The sequence below is a fragment of the Vicugna pacos genome, chromosome 33, assembly GCF_048564905.1.
Source record: "Vicugna pacos chromosome 33, VicPac4, whole genome shotgun sequence".
Classification (NCBI taxonomy): Eukaryota; Metazoa; Chordata; class Mammalia; order Artiodactyla; family Camelidae; genus Vicugna; species Vicugna pacos.
The window spans coordinates 12,406,315-12,424,604 of record NC_133019.1 but is presented as its reverse complement, the minus strand read 5'-3'; the positions used below and the strand labels follow the sequence as shown (position 1 = coordinate 12,424,604).

The following is an 18,290-nucleotide window of genomic DNA, read 5'->3' as shown; positions in this document are numbered from 1 at the left end:
AGAATACTTAGCTGGGAGTAGAGATGCCTTGGGCGCTTTCTGTAGATCCAGAGGGCAGAACAGGACAAATAGGAAGTTTCTTAGAAACAGATTTTTCGCTTAATATGAGAAAGACCTTTTCACAGTTAAGAATGATCTAACGGTGGAATTGGCAATAACATCAGTAATACTGCTAAATTCATTGAACATGTTTTGTGTACCAGGAACCGTGCTAGGCCCTTTACAAGTATTAATCTCATTTCACCCTCACACAGCCTTTTGAAGTAGATCATCATGATGGTTTGAATTAAACACGTGAGGTTATTGGGGCTTAGAGAGGTGAAGTACTTTGCCTAAGGTCATGCAGCTGGTAAGTGAGAGCTAGGATTTAGTTCAGGTGTTTTCTGGTCCCCAAACTGGTGCTTCAACCATTTTGCTGTCTGTCACTGAAAGCATAGAGAGGAAACATTTGGCAGAGGAAGAGCAGTTTGACCAAAGGTCTTACGGGCTTTCTCTGGCCCTTGAGATTCCTTGGTTTTATGTTAGTGGTTTAGAGCAGTGGCCGAGCTCCTACAGTTTACATATCTTATTTTAGGCTTGGCTGGAGAATGCAGGAGGGGGCAGAGGCATGGCCCTCAGACGTCTGTGGTTTAACAGGGAGAGGTGGAACACGTTCCCATGAAAAAAGTAAAATTGAGAAAAATATGCCTGTGAACAAAGGAAGACTGTGTCCTTTGTGCTGAGGTGGTTATAAGTTGACAGGAGAGGCTGAGGTTAAGCCGGGAGGGCTTCCTAGAGGAGGTGTATGGACCATTCCTTTTTCGCTAGATTCAGGGATTAGCAGGAGATGGGTAAGTGCAGTTGGTGACCGTCCCCCACAGCTCTGTGGCTCACATTGTGTCTCAGGCACATCTTATCAGGCTTCCTCTGATCTGTGGCTGAGCGCTACATGGAGTACAGTGTGGACGGTTCTGAAGGCATGTCTGAGGTGCTGTGTTTGACGGTGATGTCCCTCACAGTCTCGGGCTTGGAGGGAAGTGTCAGGCTGTGTGCCGTGTATTTGCCGTGGCTGATCTCAGGCCTGCTTTCCTAGACGGCTCATCTTCCCTCTGGTACGACTCAGGCCAGGTTATCATCACCTCTCATCTAGACGGGCTTGTGGTTTCCGACCTCATCTCTTTGCAGCCACTCTGATTTTCTTCCTTCCAATCTGGCTTCCATTCTTGTCTGTATTTCCAAGGGCTGCCAGAGTGATCTTTTCAAAATGCATGTCTGGAAAAACCCTTTCCCCGCTTCCAACTCTTATTTTAAGGGCCAGGTTCTCGGCATGGCCTGGCTTCCACCCACCTGCCCAGCATCATCTCCAACGATGCTGCTTCTCGCTTAGTGTTGTTTTCCTGTTGAAGGGCCTTCACACGTGCTGCTGCTTCTATTAGAACACCTTCTTCTCTCTTTCTCTAGTCAATACCTACTCAGTCTTCATCTCTCAGCTTAGGCTTCATCTAAATCACGCTCATTTCCTTCAGAGCTCTAACCTCATTTAAAACCATACACTTCTCTGTGACTGTTGGATTGGTTTGTCTCCCTTCCTCACTCAACTGTAGCTCCAGGGGAGTAGCAGCTAAATCTGTTTTTAATCACCTGTCATCTCAAGTGCAGCAGTAAATAAATTTAGTAGCTGCGCAAATATTTCTCGAGTGAGTAAATGATCTCTAGGAGCCATTGAACAAATATGGTCTCTCTTCCCCCGCCTTCCCCATCCCTGCACCTCCCTCCTCCTGCCCTTTTGTCCCTGGCCTTGCCCACATCTCTCCTGAAGCCAGGCAAGGAAAGAAGGTAGACTATACCCTCCCCTTATTTTAATCTTTTTCTGGCAGGAGATTTGTTTGACATTGAGTGACTCATGAATTTAGATTTTCCATGGTCTTCCTGATCTTTAAATAGTTAAACACAGACCGTTCTGTAAAGAGATAATTAGGCATTTTGCCACGAGGACAGAGGTTCTACCTGCCCCATACTTTCTGGAGATGGGACGTGTCGAGGGATAGGTAACATTTCTCCAATGCAGAATTTCTCACGTGCTCTGAGCTGGTCAGTACAATGCCTTGTAAGATCACTGCCTGGTGAATAATGTCCAGCCTAATGTTCAGGCCGCTGTGATTCCTCCCTCCCTAGGGGTCCTTTCCCACTTTCTCGCCGTCTCCTCCCTGACTCAGGATTAAAGATTCCGAGGACTCCTTCAGCCACCAGGCCATGGGCCACATCTCTCGCCCTGGTTCCTGCTACTTTTCTGATCTACTTTGTCTGGGTCGGCCCCCACTCATCTCCTCACGTGCGCCTGCTTAAGCATCGCGTCCTCAAGGCGTTATGGGTTCTTAGGGTAGGGAGCAGATTCCAGCTGGGAAGAATGCCTCTTCCTTTAGCCTTTTTTCCTGAGACAGGAAGTTACTGCTTGGAGGTGTCATGGTTGGAGTGAGCGGGGGCAGAGCCTGGCTCCCTTGAGTCCAGTTACTGACAAAGGGAACCGTCTGTTGTGAGTCCTAAGGCAAGACCGGGATCCCTCTCCAGTGTCACCAGACCTGGCCGTTCCCTGATCATTCATTACAAGCCATGTCCCGACTTTCTTTCTCTTTTTGGGGGGGGGTAGGGATGGGGGATTAGGTTTGTTTATTTTTCAACAGAGGGACTGGGGATTGAACCCAGGACCTCATGCATGCTAGGTATGCACTCTACCACTCGGCTATATATATCCCCCTCCCCCGACTTTCTCTTCCATGACAGGGTCTTCCTACTCGCTTCCCCTGCTCTGCGAGGGCTGGGTCACGCTTGCTGCCTCAGGTGGAGCAGTGACAGCTTCTGAAGAGGTGGCTACGGGAGAGGTCAGGACCTGCTCCTCCAGTCCGCCTTTGGTCGCCCTAGTGTGGCAGACACCCCCTCGGTTGGGGAGGCGCTCCGCAGGGCCATCTGCAGCAGCCGCTTTACAGGGTGACTTGTCTCAGGCTTCAGTGTGGGAGCTGCTGTAGGGGAGAGGCGCTGTGACCTGGGGTCCCGAGGTAGTTGCCGGAGTCGGGATGGGAAGGGAGGAGCAGTTTTAGAAGTGCACACTTGTCACTTGAAGACTGTGGCTCTGCCTCGTCTCTGGAGCTAGAAACCTTGGATTCAGGTTGATTCCTTTCCACTCTCCCCCCCACCCCATCCTGGTCCTAGTAAACCGCACATCACAGCATCTGTTCCCCGTGTCTGTCCCTTCTCCATTCCTCTGCTTCTGCCCTGGTTTAAGTCCTCATCGTCTTTCCCCGGGCCGGCAGCCTCCTCAGTGGTTTTCCTGACCCCAGTCTCTCATTTCTCCAGTCCAGCCAGGCCTCTCCTGCCAGAGTTCTCACCCTAAAAAAAGGCCATTCCATGTCACTTTCTTCCACCAAAGCCTACAGTGACTCCCCTTTGCTACAGAGCAGAGTTAGGGTCCTTCAGCATCGACTACCAGGCTCTCCACGACCAGACCCAGACCTGGCTTTCAACCCCCGCCCCTGCCATGCACGCTGGCATCGCTGCTCCAGAACACCTTGTCTGCACGTGCTGTTCCCTCTGCCTAGAATTCCTCTCTCCACTCTCAGAACTCTTGCCCGCCTTTGGTACCCAGCCCCTTGACAAAGCCTTCCTTCATCCCTTCAGGGGGCATATGTTACTTCTAGCAGGATGTGTTTTGTCCCTTCTGCCTTCTACTACTGTTGGCGTGCTGACCTCCACTAGACTTTAAGCTCCCTAGGGTGTTGTTGAATGTATATGGGGGTACGTGTTGGGACAGCGTGGCGTATGTTGGTATCCGGGGGTGTGTGTGCTGCTAGTTATTTTGGTGTCTCACTAGGGTTTTCTAGCAGGGGGTTCTATACTGTTAGTTCTTACTCCTATTTCAGGGGGAGTGTATGAAGTCTAACTCTTGAGAGAGCTAAGTTTCCAGATCTTTTGTGGTCCACGGAGTGTTCGGCAAGGCTTTGGGGGAAGTGTGTCCCAGGGAACTGTCACTGGTGCAGAGCCTGTGAGGCCTGAGTTCTGAGGCCCACCCTCCGCTCACTTGGCCTGCAGGTGTTGGTAACCCAGCTTTCCCCCTTCTAAGCTGGGGCACTGGTTTTCTCTTTGGGTGGGGGTCTCTGGGATCTAGGCGTTCGAGCTCAGACCAATCATGGCCGGAAGACCCATTCGCATAGGAGACCAGCTGGTTCTGGAGGAAGATTATGATGAGACCTACATCCCCAGTGAGCAAGGTAAGAGGCCTGGGTGAACTGTAATAGTGCTTTGAGGGCAATTATGTCTGATTTACTTTTGTTCTTCCAGTGCGAAGTACATGCACAGGGCTGTCAGGATAGTTGGGTTGGATCAGGGGTTGGCAAACTGCAGCCCGTAGGCCTAACCTGGCCTGTTGCTTGGCTGACCTTGGGTCAGATCAGTGATTAGTTTTACATGAAACTATCGTAGGGGATATCATGAAATACAGTGTGTTCTGAGGCCAGGGAAAACTGAATTGCTTAAGAACAAACTAAAGCAGTGGTTTTTTAAAACAAGAATAACATTGTTAATAACAATAATAACAACATTAATTGAGTGCCACTATGTGCCAGTCTCTACTAAGAACTTTACATGTGTTTCCTTTTCAACCCTCACAGCAGCTCCATGAGTTAGGTACTATTATTATCCCCATTTTACAGATGAGGAAACCAGGGCACAGCAAGGTTAAGTAATTTCCCTGAAGTCACAGAGTGTGCTAATTGGGGCAGCTGGCATCCACACCCAGGTGTTACAGCTTTGGGGCTTGCACTTTACAGCACTGTGCTATTTGGGGGGGAGTGAAGATTTCTTTGAAATTCTTAGGGGCGTGGACCCAGGCACACAGATTTTGCTTATAGTTTAGGTGGTTTACAAGCCAGTTTTGTGGAAGAACTCTTGCATGTGGAGGAGTCCGTGGATCCCACATTAGGACAGGATAGGATTTGTTACAGCATGGGATTTTTGTATGTTTGCCACGTAGAAATTTTGAATCTTTATGTTAAATGTATCAGTCCATCCTCATGTGGCCCCTGAATTTTGTATCATAGTTAAAAAGGCCTCCCTGCTCTCACATTTTCTCAGGTTTGTTCCCACACCATTCATGGAATAGTGCACCTTTCCCTCGCCAGCTGCATGCCGCCCGTGTGTGTTTGAGTCTGCTCTCTCTTCTGTTCCATTGGGCTATCTAGTCATATGCCAGTACCATGCTCTTAATTAACTGAGGCTCAGTGATAAATTCTAATACCTAATAAGGCTGACATACCCTCATGGCTCTTCTTTTTTGAAAGTTTTCTTGATTATCTTGTCTGTTTTATTGCCCCATGAACTTGAGAATCATCTTGTCCAGTTCTGGGGAGGGCTGTGTGTCTGGGAACTGTTGGTATTTTAGAGAAAATTGTGTTAAATTTATGAATGAACCTGGGGAGCATTGACATCTTTATGCGGTTACATTGTTCATTCAAGTCAACTTGGATGTTGATCCAAGAACATCGAATTCCTTTCCATTTGTGTCTTTCTGGTGTGCTTCAGGAGTGATGAAGTTTTCTTTATTTAGGTTTTGCACATTTCTTGCTCAGTTTATTTCTTAAGTATCTTTTATCTTTTTTGGTTTGCTGTCATAGATGGGGTCTAACTTTTTCTAAGGATTGATAAAACTTCTCTTCTGCTCAGTCAGGTGTAGACGTCCTAAGCTTGAGCTGCCATTTTCTCTTCTGGACTCTTCTGGAGCAGCTTCCTAATCAGCCTCGCTGCTTCTCCTCATGTTCTTCTGCAGCCTGTGCTGCACTAGAGTGACCTTATGGTGTGAAGCACGTGGTATCAGGGCTCTGCTTTTAATAATCTTCCCTTTTACTCAGCATGACAGCCTCAGTGGGATTTGCAGGCCTCTGAGGAGCCTGGCCCTGCCACCTGGCTAGGCTCACCCGCTGCCCCTCTGTGCCTCACTCTGCCTGTCCCCAGACAGGCCAGGCTGCGATGTGTCACAGGCCCTTTGCACCTGCTCTTCTGCCTGAATGCTCTCTCCTCAGTGCTCTGCATGGCTGGCTTCTGTGGTTCCTATAGGATTTAGTTAAGTGTCACTGTTCTGCCAGGTTTTCCCACCACCCGTTCTAAAGGAGCGCCCCTCCACCTTGACATTCTGTATCTCACACCTCATTTGCTTCCTTGGTGTGTTTGTCATCAGCTTTAATACCTTGTGTATTTATCTGTTTTCATCTTCAGTGGCTGTTTCTTCTATCAGAATGTAAGCTCCATAGGGACAGAGGCGATTTCTCTCTTGGTCACAGCACAGGGTGACTGGCACATAGGAGGCACTCAAATATTTGCAAAGTGAACGAACCAGTTAGTTCTCGGCTAGCCAAATTCCAGCTGGTCCTTTTTGTCTTTCCTAGTCCCCAGGTATGTCAGCCTTCAAATTCCTCCACTGAGGTGACCCATCCAGGATATGCTAAAGGATGGAGGTGAACAGCCAGATAAAGAGATGCACAGGGCGGGGGCCTGGAGGGTCCCAAGTGCAGGAGCTCTGTCCCCATGCAGTTGGGCTGTGCCGCCCTCCCGGCAAGTGGAGGTGCCAGAAGCCCTCTGAACCCCTTGTTTAGGGATTTTTATGGAGGCTTCTTTGTGTGGGTATGATCCCTTGTTAGCTCATTTTCCAGCCCCTCTCTGGAGAGTGGGGGCTGAGGCTGAAAGTTCCAAGCTTCTAATCATGGCCTAGTCTTTCTGGTGATCGGGAGCCATCCAGGAGCATACCCAGAGTCACCTCATTGGGACCAAAGACTCTCCTATCACTCAGGAAGTTCCAAGGAATTTAAGAGCTCTGTGTCAGGAACTGGGACCAGAGACCAAATATTAACAGGAACTGGGGCAGAGACCAGTGTATGTCTTATCAGCTCACAAGACTGTGATTTTCCCTTCTTTGCATCCACCACCACCTCCCTCCCCGCCCCCACCTCTCTTACTCTCCCACCCTCCTGCCCCTCTTTGCAGAAATTCTTGAATTTGCCAAAGAGATCGGTATTGATCCGGTAAAGGAACCTGAGCTGATGTGGCTGGCACGGGAGGGGATCGTGGCCCCACTGCCTGTGGATTGGAAACCATGGTGAGTCAACACGGGTGCAGCCCACCGGCTTGGCCTGTCAGGCAGAGGGGGCCTGACACCAGCCATCAGCTTTAGCCGGCCACCTTTTGAAAGGTGTCCTGCATAGAGTTGGGGGCAGCCATGGGCCAGTCCTCTGATGGGCTGCCTGTTGATTAGGGCCTGAGCCCAGGTCACCTTGATGGTCCCTGGACGGGTTCAGTGCTGATATCCAGGGTCCCAGGATATAAGCTGCCGCCCTGCGTCAGGTCCTCTGGGCCAGCATCAGTTTCAGACCCACTGAGGAGCTGTCACTGTTACTCTTTGCAGACTGAGATGGGTAGTGACCCCTCAGAGGTCCACAGTGGATGCTGGTGCTGGAGAGGTCTGTAGTGAGGCTACACCGACTGGCAGTGGTTTCTGTCTCCCCTGACAGCCCATCCCTGGATTTGGGCAACCTGTTCACGAATAGGTCCATATTTGTAGATCCGTGCGTGTTTCCAGTTTTGGTTTGAGCTCTTTGGATTGTGAGAAGCAGGCATTCGCTCAGGCTGTCTCAGGGGAGCAGAGGTTGATGGTGAGGAGACAGACTGGCCGAGGAGGGGGCAGCTGCTGCCTTTTTTCACCCCCTGGGGACCCCAATCTTGTTGACGCTGCTCCGTTCTCATCACATGCACAGACCTCTCTCCACTTGTCTCCCTACGGTCAGTGCCCTGAGTTTACTTCCTGCCGGAGGATGGGATTTCCTGTGTCTGTCCCAGACTAGTCCCCAGATGTCTTAGGGGGTCGCCTCTTCCACGAGTATTGTGCATTTTGTGTGCCAAGTGTAATTATCCTGTTCTCCTCTGTACCGCTTGATGCGATGGCCATGCTTCAAAACGACTGCCATCCTAGCCTTACTCATCTCCGCCACACAGTCGTAATCCTTTCAGCTTCTCACACGGCAGGCTCCCTGTTCTCTGGATCTCTTTAGCCACCTTTCCTTGGACCTTCTCCAGTTTGTGACATCTTTCTTGTGACGCCGTCAGCACTGCACACAGTATTCCAGGTGCTGAGGACTCACAGTTGTGTCTGTAGGAAAAGTTTGTAGGATGGCCGTTTCTGTTTGGTTTCCAGTATCCCCCCCAATATCCGCATTGGTCTTGTCTATTAATCTCTTTCTTCTCTTTATGCTTTTAAGTTTGTATATGTCTGTGCTGTTCTGCCTTTGGATACATTTTCTAATTAAAAACCACATGAGAAATGTAATCAGTAGAATAATACCTTAATGTGCACATACATCAGAGAGGCTAATGCTTTCTCATCCTGGAAGGAAAGCGTGAACTGTTTCTCACTTTTTAAAATAAGTTGTTGAAACTTATGTATACGTGTTATCTTTTACCCTTATTCCCAATCCCATGAGTAATTGCTGTTAATTGGGGAATTCCTTTCACGTCTTTTAATGCCACCACCCCCCAGTGTTATTTTTTTAAACCTGTTTTGCAGTGTACATTGGCTCTTCTGTGTCAGTGTGTGAAAGTCTACCTCATTCTTATAAGCTGCATACTTTTCCATGTATAGATGTATTACACTTTAAAAATGCTGATTTACTTAACTGCTCTCATATTGAAAAGTCTGTAGCTTTCTTTCCAAATTGACCATTATATGTGGGTCTATTTCTGAATTCTCTGCTCTCTTCCATTGATCTGTTTGTCTGCATTTATACCAACGCCATACTGTCTTGATGACTATAGCTTTATTATAAATCTTGAAATCATTTAGGGTAAATCCTCCAACTTTGTTGTCCATTTTCAAAGTCGTATTCTAGGTCTTTTGCATTTCCATATGAATTTTAGAATCAGCTTGTCAAATTCTACAAAAAAAATCCTGTTAGGATTTTGACTGCGATTACATTGAGTCTGTAAGTCAATTTGGGAGAACTGACACCTTAAGTCATACTGAGTGTTCCAACTCACGAACGCAGTCTTTCTTTATTTGTTTAGGTTTTCTTTAATATCTCTAAGAAATCTTTATAGCTTTTAGTGTACACATCTTGCCCATATTTTGTCAGATTTATCTCTTTTTTTGATACTTCTGTAAATGGTATCTTTTAGGATGTCAGTTTCCAGTTGATGGTTGCATTCATATAAAAATAAAATTGTATTTTGTATGCTGATCTTACAGCCTGCAACTTTGCTAAACTTACTCATGTCAGTTCTAGTAGCTTGTTTGTAGATTCTAGAGGATTTCCAACATAGATGGTCATGTCTTCTGGGAATAAAGACATTTTTACTTCTTCCTTCTAACGTGGATCCCTTTTATTTCTATATCTTGCCTTACTACACTGACTAGAACATCCAGTGCAACTGAAGTGGTGACAGTGGATGTTTGGCCTTATTCCTGATCTTACAGGGAAAGCTATCAAGTATGATGTTAGCTGTAGGGTTTTGTAAATGCCCTTTGTCAGGATGAGGAAGTTCCCTTGTATCCCTAGTTTGCTGAGAGTTTAAATCAGAAATGGATGTTGGATTCTATCAAGTACTTTTTCTTCATCTATTGATAGGATTATATGATTTTTTTTTCTCTTTGTCTATTAATATGGTCAGTTATATTGATTAGACCAGCCTTGCATTCCTGGGGTAAACTCCACTTGGTAATGATTATACATTATTGGATTTGATTTTCTAAAATTGTGTTAAGTGTCTTTGCTTCAAAATAATAGTTTGAAGGGGATGAGATAGAGTTTGGGTAATTTTTAAATTACTGATTTCCAATTTTATTTATTATATCTATTTTTTTAATTGAAGTAGAATCAATTACAGTGTGTCTCTCTCAGATGTACAGCACAATATCCCAGTCTCTATTCTTAGTTATATGTTGAGAGTTCTTTTGTGTTTCAGTAAGTGGCCCTGTTTATATTAAGTTTCTGTATGTGCTTGATAAGAATGTAGTCTCTCATTTTTGGATACAGGGTTCTTAAGTAAATGTCCTTTATATCAAGCCTTCTAAACGTGTTCATCTTGCTGTGTCCTGAGCAATTATTGTCTGGTCTCACCCGTGAATAATGGTTTAGTTGAGTACAGAATTACTTGTGGAACAGCCCTTTGACAATATCGTGCACCTTTACCTTCTGACTTCTGGTTTCGTTAATTAAACATGTTTTTCGGTCTCATTTGTTGTCTTTATAGGTGATCAACCTCCACCCCTCCAGTTTTTATATTTTTTTTTAATCTTCAGTGTTCTGTCATTTCTCTACAATGTATCTAGGTATGGATTCATTTTTATTTGCTGTGTTCAGGACTTGGAGTGCTTTCTTCCTCTGAAGACTCACGTCTCTATTTAATTTTGGAAAGTTCTCAACCGTTGTCACTTCTTTTCTGGAACTCTTACTAGAAATGTATTGGACTTTATTATTTTATCCTCCAGGTCTCTTAACTTCTGTTTCACATTTACAAAATGTAAAATTATATTTTATAATTTCCTTTAGTATATGTATTTCCCAAGTCACTATTTGTTTCTTCTTCTGTGTCAGATCTGCTCTTTAACCCATCTGGTTTTTTTTTTTTTCTTTTTGTTTTTAATTTAATGACTCTACCAATTCCTTCACGTTCTGTTATGTTCTTTTCAACATGTCTGGTTTCTTTTTAGAGGTCTGTCTTTCATTATGGATTCCACCCCTTTTCTCCCCACAGTAATTTTAAACGCTGTTATTTTTAGTTGTCTTTGGTCATTCTGCTCTCACAATTCTCTTCATTGTGTCACTGATTTTCCCTTATGGTGACATGTTGCCTCACGTGGTTTGTAATTATTTACTGTGCATCTTGTGAGTTCATCTCCTGTAGAGGTCTCACTCCTACATTGTTGGGTGGCTTTGCAAGGGTTTCTGCAAGGGCTTTTCAGTGGTTTAGGACTAAATTTTTACATTGATTTCCTGACTTGGGATTTCCTTACCATCTTTTGTGGGATTTCCTTACCATCTTTTGAACTATATACCCACAAGTGTCTTGGGGTTTCAGTTTTTCATGAAATTTTATTGCACCTGCCTGGAACCTGGAGTGGGTGACGCGCTTCCTTGCTGCTTCCATGGCCCACTAGGTCCTCTTATTCGTGGACGGCACAGCCCGAGGGCCCCAGATGCACCAGGGGTCTCATTTCCACTTTACAAATTCATGAAGGCCTAAGGCCACATTGTTCTCTGAATGGACTTTAAAACCCAAGTTTCCCGGGCCTGTGTCCAGGTCAAATACTGATCTTGACCTGTCAATTCATGGACTTATTACTCAGGTTTCATGTTTTCTTTCTTTTTTTTTTAAAAGATAACTTTTTTTAATAATTAATCAATGTATTTTTCACTGTAGTATAGTTTGTTTACAATGTGTTAGTTTCTGGCATACAGCAAAGTGATTTCAGGTGTGTATGTATATTCTTTTTCAGATTCTTCTCTGTTATAGGTTATTATAAAATACTGAATATAGTTCCCTGTGCTCTACAGTAGGTCCTTGTTTATTTTATATATAATAGTATGTATCTGTTAATTCCAAACTCCTAACTTACCCTTCCTCCATTCCCCCTCCCCTACTCAGATTTCGTGTTTTCTTTCTGTTTCTGGCATCTGAGAATTTCTGTTTAGCCATGTGTGTGATGCTGCTGTGAACAATGGTGTACAAATATCTGTTTGAATCTGCACTTCCAGTTCTTTTGGGTATGTACCCAGGAGTGAAATTGCTGGTTCGTATGGTAATTCTATTTTTAATTTTTTGAGGAACTATTATCCTGTTTTTCCAGTGGCTGCACCATGTTACATTCCCACCTGAAGTGCACAAAGTTTCCAGTTTCTCTACATTCTCACCAACACTTGTTATTTTCTGCTTCTTTAATATTAATCATGCTGATGGGGATGAAGTGGGATTTCACTGTGGTTTTAATTTTCATTTCCTTAATGTTTAGTGATGTTGAGCATCTTATCATGTGCTTCTTGGCCATTTGCATGTCTTCTTTTTCTCTTTTACCCCTGATATTTTTCCTGTTTTTACTGCATATTTTCCCTTTTATTTGAATTGAGGTTGAGCTGGTCAAGTTTCTTAAGGAGCCTGATTAGGATTATATTGGATTTGTACATTAATTTGGGGATTATTGGCATGTTTACAGACTTGAATCTTTCTCTTCAGGAACAGGGGGTGTCTCCATTCTAGAGAAGTCCTTAGGTGTCCCAGTCGTTTGTTTCTAAGGGAAGTTCTCATTCTTAGCCAAATGGTACCCTTCAATTTTGTGTTAATCCTTTCCTCTCTTCTTCCTTCTCGCTCCTTCTATGCCTCTCCCCATAATTCTCCTCTTCTCTACCTCCTTGTCATTTCTCCTTCTTCTCCTCTTCCCTCCTCCTTCCCCCATCCTTCTTCTTTCTTCTTCTTTCCATATGTAGCTTTGGACCTGAGCAGGGACTAACTTCTGACCTCTGCTCATCCCCAGCCAGGATATCACAGGTGATATTTACTATTTCAACTTCTCCAATGGGCAGTCCACGTGGGACCACCCTTGTGATGAGCACTATCGGAACCTGGTGATCCAAGAGCGAGGGAAGCTCTCCACTCCCGGGGTCGTTAAGAAGAAAGAAAAGAAAAAGAAAAAGGAAAAGAAAGACAAGAAGGACAAAGAGACCTCCAGAAGCCCCCTGGTGAGTCAGCGGGTCCGGCTCCCAGAGGCCAGGCCTGAACCCAAGGGCATGCTGGGAAGCTCTAGCTCTTCACAGCCGGGGGATTGAGAACAGCAGCAGCAACAGTCATTTTTTGACGGCATATCATCTGAATTGTGTCTCTCTTCTGGCAAGTTTTCTTTTCAGTTTCTAGAAGTTGTTACTCTCTCTAAGCAATTTCTTTTTCCTCCTTGGGAGGCACAAACTGCATGATAGGATTAGTGAGCACGTGCTCTGCTGAGGATGGTGTTTTGCAGCAGTCTAAGAAGGGATGCCATTTGCCCTGCTGGAGATCCGGAGCACAGGGAGCCGTTGGCATAGGCCAGAGAGCCGAGCTGAGCAGAGTGCCTCTCTTTTCTCAGAGTCAGGCCTTCCTGGTGTGGGTTCCTCCTGTGTCTCAGTGGTGCAGATTCCTAGACATTTGATGAGCCGTAATTCAGTGTTCAGAACACCAGTGCCTTCAAGATCCAAAAAGAAAAGCTTGGGGCTTTATCTGCTCCCGTGGATCGTCTTTGCTGGTGTCCTCGGCTCAGGGTGGGTAGCTGAAATTTGACTGCAGTGTGATCACCTTGATCTCCAGTAGCTTTTCTGCTCAGAGCTGAAAGTGATCTTTCCTGTCATGGTTGTATTTGTCCCTCCAGTGTGTCTGAACTTAGAGAGCAGAGCTATCACCCTTCTTTTATAGGTGGAGAAGTTGAGACTTGGGGCTGTACTGAGGCGAGGCCCAGGCTCTCCCAGAACACTGCGGTGGTGCTGGGGACCTGGCCTTCTTCCCTTCACCCAGGTGTGCGGCTGGTGGGCCACGATGACGAGAGGGAGGGACATGGGAACCCAGGTAGCCAGGTGGGGAGCAGTGGGGATATCTTTTCAACCCTCCTAATGGTCCAGTCGATTTGCGCTCTTACTTATTGTCTATTTCCCACTGGTTCCTGGTGCTGACTTCTCAGTGAAGATTTCCTCCATTTTCTTTCCTTCCTTCCCAAGGTGTCAGTTCTGATGTTGAAGGTTGCTAGTGAATTTGAATTTATCCTTTTTATCATTCCAAGCTGTACAGATACTACTGCATCCCGCCCCCCATATTACCAGTCATGGTTCTGAGAAATAAGATAACAAGCCCATTCCTCCAGACAGAGACAAGAGGACAAGTAATTGCCAAAGGGGGACATTTTCTAATGGCGTGTGTTTGAAAGATAAAAGATGGATAATGGGCTTCTCAGCAACCCAGAACTCTTTTAAATGATAGTTAGCATCTGGGCAGGCTCTGGCATGACTAGAGGTGAGAGAGAGAATGAAGTGAGGGTTCTGGGTGGAGGACCGGGTAACGGACCAAGTTCTAGGTGTGTGACTGAGTTCCTGGAGCGCTGTGTGAAAAAGGATTCCTTCTGTGGTTTCAGGAGCTGAGGGCAGTTGGACAGCCCTGGGCTGCCGTTCTGGATCTTAGGGCTCAGAACAGGCAGCTCAAACCGGAGATTGTCCAGGGGTTGGAGCTGACCAGGTGGGCGACCAGGCTCAGGGGGTTTGGGCTCTCTGGAGATGTGTGCTTATGAGCTGGGGGGAGTTCAGTGTGAATGTTTTGCCGGATGTGGTTGATCTTTTAGGGTTTTTTCTGCCCTAAGACTCTCTGACCATGTGGACCTCTCTTGAGCAGTTTCAACCCCTGTGCCTTTGGTAGCAGACCCAGTCCAAGTTTCCAAGGCTCAGCTCACTGCTTATGTTTCCCCTCTTCTCTCCCTTCTTAGACTATTTCTGATAGTCCGTAATAAGGATGGTGGATTTTATGACATTGACCAATCACAGAATTAAGAGCTTGATGTTACCTTCCGTATGACCTAGTTGGTGATTTTCAGGCTTCTGTTAGTAGTGTCTGTCTTCCAGTCAGTTCCTTCATAGAGGTCCAGCATATAAAGAAGAAGTGGAGCTGCTATGGTTGAACCTGGGGGTGTGGGTCTTGGGGATACCCCTTTCCCGTCACATGCACCCTATAGGTGGCCCCCAAGGTACCACGTGGAACCAACCCCCAAGGTTCCATGGAGGAAGGTTTGTAAGCCATCGATCTAGCCCAGCCTCCTCTTTACACATAAAGAAGCTAGAACTCGGGAAACAACAAAGCCCAAGGGAGTTTTTAGTTTTTCTTCCCTCTTGGGTTTGTGTTTTACTTTAAATGGAGGGTGGGTTTCTGCTAAAGGTTTACCAGAAATGGAGGTAGTAAGTAGAAATTACAAGTGTTTTGTCTTAGTTTTCTCTGCCTATTTATATACCCATCTAGGAAACACAGCCTGAGCAGGGACTTCTGCCTCCTTCCTCCTTTCTCCGCGGCCCACCCCCTCTCCTAGCACCTGGGCTTGCTGACCTGGACTTAAATCAAGAGATGCAGGCTAGAAGTGAGGGCTCCTCTAAGAAAGGAAAGAGCCCGTGTCTGCTGGGTGACACCCCTTGGCCTCTCATGGGCTCCCTGCCCAGCAAGCTACAGCCGCTCTCCAAAGGCCAAGCTTCCCGAACCCACCAGATCTTTGCCAACGTGGAGAAAATCTTAGGCAGGGCCCCAGCCCACTGCAGGACAGAGTTAGGTGATCAGCAGGGTCTGGAGAAACCCCAGCAGCTGGCAGAGAAAATCTACCTGGGGTTTTCAGACCCTGAAATAGAAGAGCTGGAGATGAGGACCAGACAGCGGAAACCTGGCCCTCTGGGCCCCGAGAACTCCGAGCCCTTCCGGAACAGGCAGGATATATTAGAGGGCAGGAGCCAGGCCTCTGTCTGCTCGAAGCTTTCGGAAACCTTCAAAGGCCCACAGCTGAAAGGGAAGCAGCACAGCCACAATGTGGCCCAGAGGATCTCCTCTGGCCCTGGGGGGGACAAGGGTCAGAGCCCCATCCCCTCACCATCCCCCGAGGAGGACCCCTCCCTGTTACCTTGTTCTTCTGACCCCATGCTGCTTTCCAGGAAGAGCAAGCTGTTCTTGTCAGATAGCATCCCAGCCAGAGACCTCGGCTGGCAGGGCGTGTCTGGAAAAGGTGGGAGCGTGGGCAGGGGCAGGAGGAGGAGAGAGCCCCTGGGATTGTGGATGGGACAGGTCTCCAAATTTGTCCACAAGGACACCCCTGGGAGTGGCAAGAAAACAGAATCTGATGACCTTGAGTCTCCAGAGACCTCAGTTGAAGGCCCACCCTTGCTAATCCCCCCTGGTACCCTGACCTCAGAACCAGCCCAGAACTCCCCTGCAGGAAGTGCCCCTGGGGAGTCTCCTGCCAGTGAGAAAAGACCACCCCCAGGCTCTCCAGAGCCGCCCGAAGAAGGCAGGAAGCCGAGTGGGTTTGGGCCTGACTTGGAGACCAGCAGCAGGAGCCTGGCCTCTCACCTTGGCTCTGAGATCCTGGGCGAGGTGACCAACTTCCTATGGGACCTGCAGAGCTCACAGGAATCTGAGCAGGATGTGGGTCAGTCAGGCCCTGGGCCCAGAGAGCAGCACCCCAGCCCCTTCCTAGCGCCCCAGTTGTCCCACATGCAAAGCTCCGCTGATGAGCAGTCAGAGAGTGAAGACTACTCTGAGGATCAGAGGTTCTACCAGCAAATCCTGCAGACGGTCAAGATCTCTAGGCGATTGGAAGGCCTGGGGCTGCCCGAGAGTGTGCAGGAAATTCCGTGCAAAGATCTTACCAACATGGTCTATTGTCCGGCAGCCGAGTCTTCCAGGATGTCTAGTGAGGGCGAGCACGAGGCCATCGGAGCCATGGACTCCAGGTTTCTGCCCTGGGGGCCAGAGCTGCTGGAGCATCCTCAGGAGGTGGCCGTTTCCCCGGCTGGGCAGGAGGCCTCTCAGCAAGCCTGTTTCCAGCCAAGCAGCAGCCCCCTCAGGCAGGGGTTGGTTGAACTGAGTTCCAACAGAGGGCTCGCTGCAGAGCCAGGCAAGATGCAGCTTCTCAACCAGGTAGGCTTCTTAGAGAGCATGGCCTGTGGGCCTCAGTGAACTTGGCAGGGAGGGAGCAGGCTGAGCTGACCATCTTAACGCAGCCATCAGGTCTGCTCTCCTGTTCTTTGTCCTCCCTTGGTAACTGTCGATCCCATAACCACCCAGGATGGTCAATTGTAGGATGACATGCATTTCCTGCTGCTTTTACCCCATCACCTGCAAGATACGGGCTGAGGGTATCTAGACTTCCCTTCCCTGGATCTCAGTGTAATTCGGGTGGTTCACGTGCTCTGAAGATGATCAGTCTTGAGAGTGAGCAAAGTGGTGCTGACCTTGGCACTCATGCAAGATGTAGGGACTGTCCCAGGACTTGGGAAGCCTTCCCTATCAGCTGATTATAGAAGAGTCCTCCCAAGTAGACACCCTACCCCCAGGCTCTGAACGTAGCCCCTTCTTAGAATCACAGAGGACTGGAGAGTTAATACTGTCGTGAGAGGCTGAAGCCTAGAAGATTTCTACCGTTCAGTGAGCTCTTCCGCTCCTTGCTTCCCAGAGTTTCCAGAACCACGTGAATAACCTCGGGCTTGTGCAGACTGTGTTTGGGCCTTCACCCCCTGCTACCGGGATTTACCCAAGGGTTGGGCTTACCCTGTCATTCTGACCCTTTGTCCCTTAAAGAGTCATCATCTTCATTCAGAAGTCAGGTTGGACTAGAGACCCCAGGGGTCGAGCTGCTTTTCCCCAGCTCTTCTTTGCTGTTGCCCAGCTGTGCCTTTACCCAGTTGTTACCCCGGGTTCCTAATTGCTGGCGTGCACTGGTTCTCCGTTAGCTCTGAGAACTACTGTAGCGCTATAAATATCAGATAAGCTGCAGATGATCCTGAAAGTTTTAATTAGCCCAATGGCAGCAAGTTTATCCGCTCTGAAGGACAACGCCACGCACAGCCCATAGTCAGAGTTAATGGCCATCTATAGAAGCTGATCAGCTAGGAGCCAGGGATGTATAATTTCCCTGCTAACCATTGATTTGGTAAAGGCCTGGGAGAACAAAGCCCTCAGCATTCCCGTCTCCCTCCCTCAGGCCCCCAGCACGTTTGCAAATTAGCCATGTTAGGAGCCTGTAATTTTCCATAAATACAGTGTGGGAAGAGTTTTACTTGCTGATCCGCTGGGCTGGTTGGGAGGGCAGAAGCCAGGAGGAGCAGGCTGGGTTTGCTCACAGATCACCTCAGAGCAGCTTTCCTGGCTCCTTTTCCACTGCAACTGTAAGTGTAAAATACCGGCTTGGAGGTTGCCCTGGGTTCCCATCCCTCGTCCGCCCCCGTGCTGGCCCTGTGATTTGAGGCAGCGATCTTGACCTCACCGGTCTCTATTTGCTCTTGTGGGGACTGAGGCCTTAGGTGGTTATGAGTGAAATGAGACAGGTGCTTACCCCGGTGCCCAGGGCTCAGGCAGTGCAGGCCAGTTTTATTATAATCAGAAACTTTATGGCCTAACCCTGCAATAAGCCAGATGATTAGAAATCAGGAGGGGGATCTCATGTCACCTTTCAGATGTGGTGGTGTATATGCATTTTTAGTTTGAGAGTTTTAACAAGCTCTTTGTAACTTGTCCCCAGAATG

At 47.5% G+C, this 18,290-nt stretch overlaps 1 protein-coding gene across 9 annotated transcripts in view; it reads left to right on the top strand.

Annotated features, from left to right (window-relative positions):
- Positions 1-18,290, top strand: part of CEP164 (centrosomal protein 164) — a 58,500-nt gene that overhangs the window by 1,787 nt on the left and 38,423 nt on the right. For 7 of the 9 annotated variants that reach the window (XR_012066536.1, XM_072953801.1, XM_072953806.1 and 4 more), the window contains exons 2-5: positions 4,139-4,241; positions 7,006-7,117; positions 12,539-12,743; positions 15,028-16,686. Coding sequence is in view for 8 of the 9 variants with exons in the window: in XM_072953801.1 (XP_072809902.1) it covers positions 4,160-4,241; positions 7,006-7,117; positions 12,539-12,743; positions 15,028-16,686 (2,058 nt within the window). In the remaining variant the exon portion in view is untranslated. Of the gene's footprint in view, positions 1-4,138; positions 4,242-7,003; positions 7,118-12,538; positions 12,744-15,027; positions 16,687-18,290 lie in introns of those variants that run through there. The other 2 variants (XM_072953807.1, XM_072953805.1) reach the window with 2 other exon arrangements.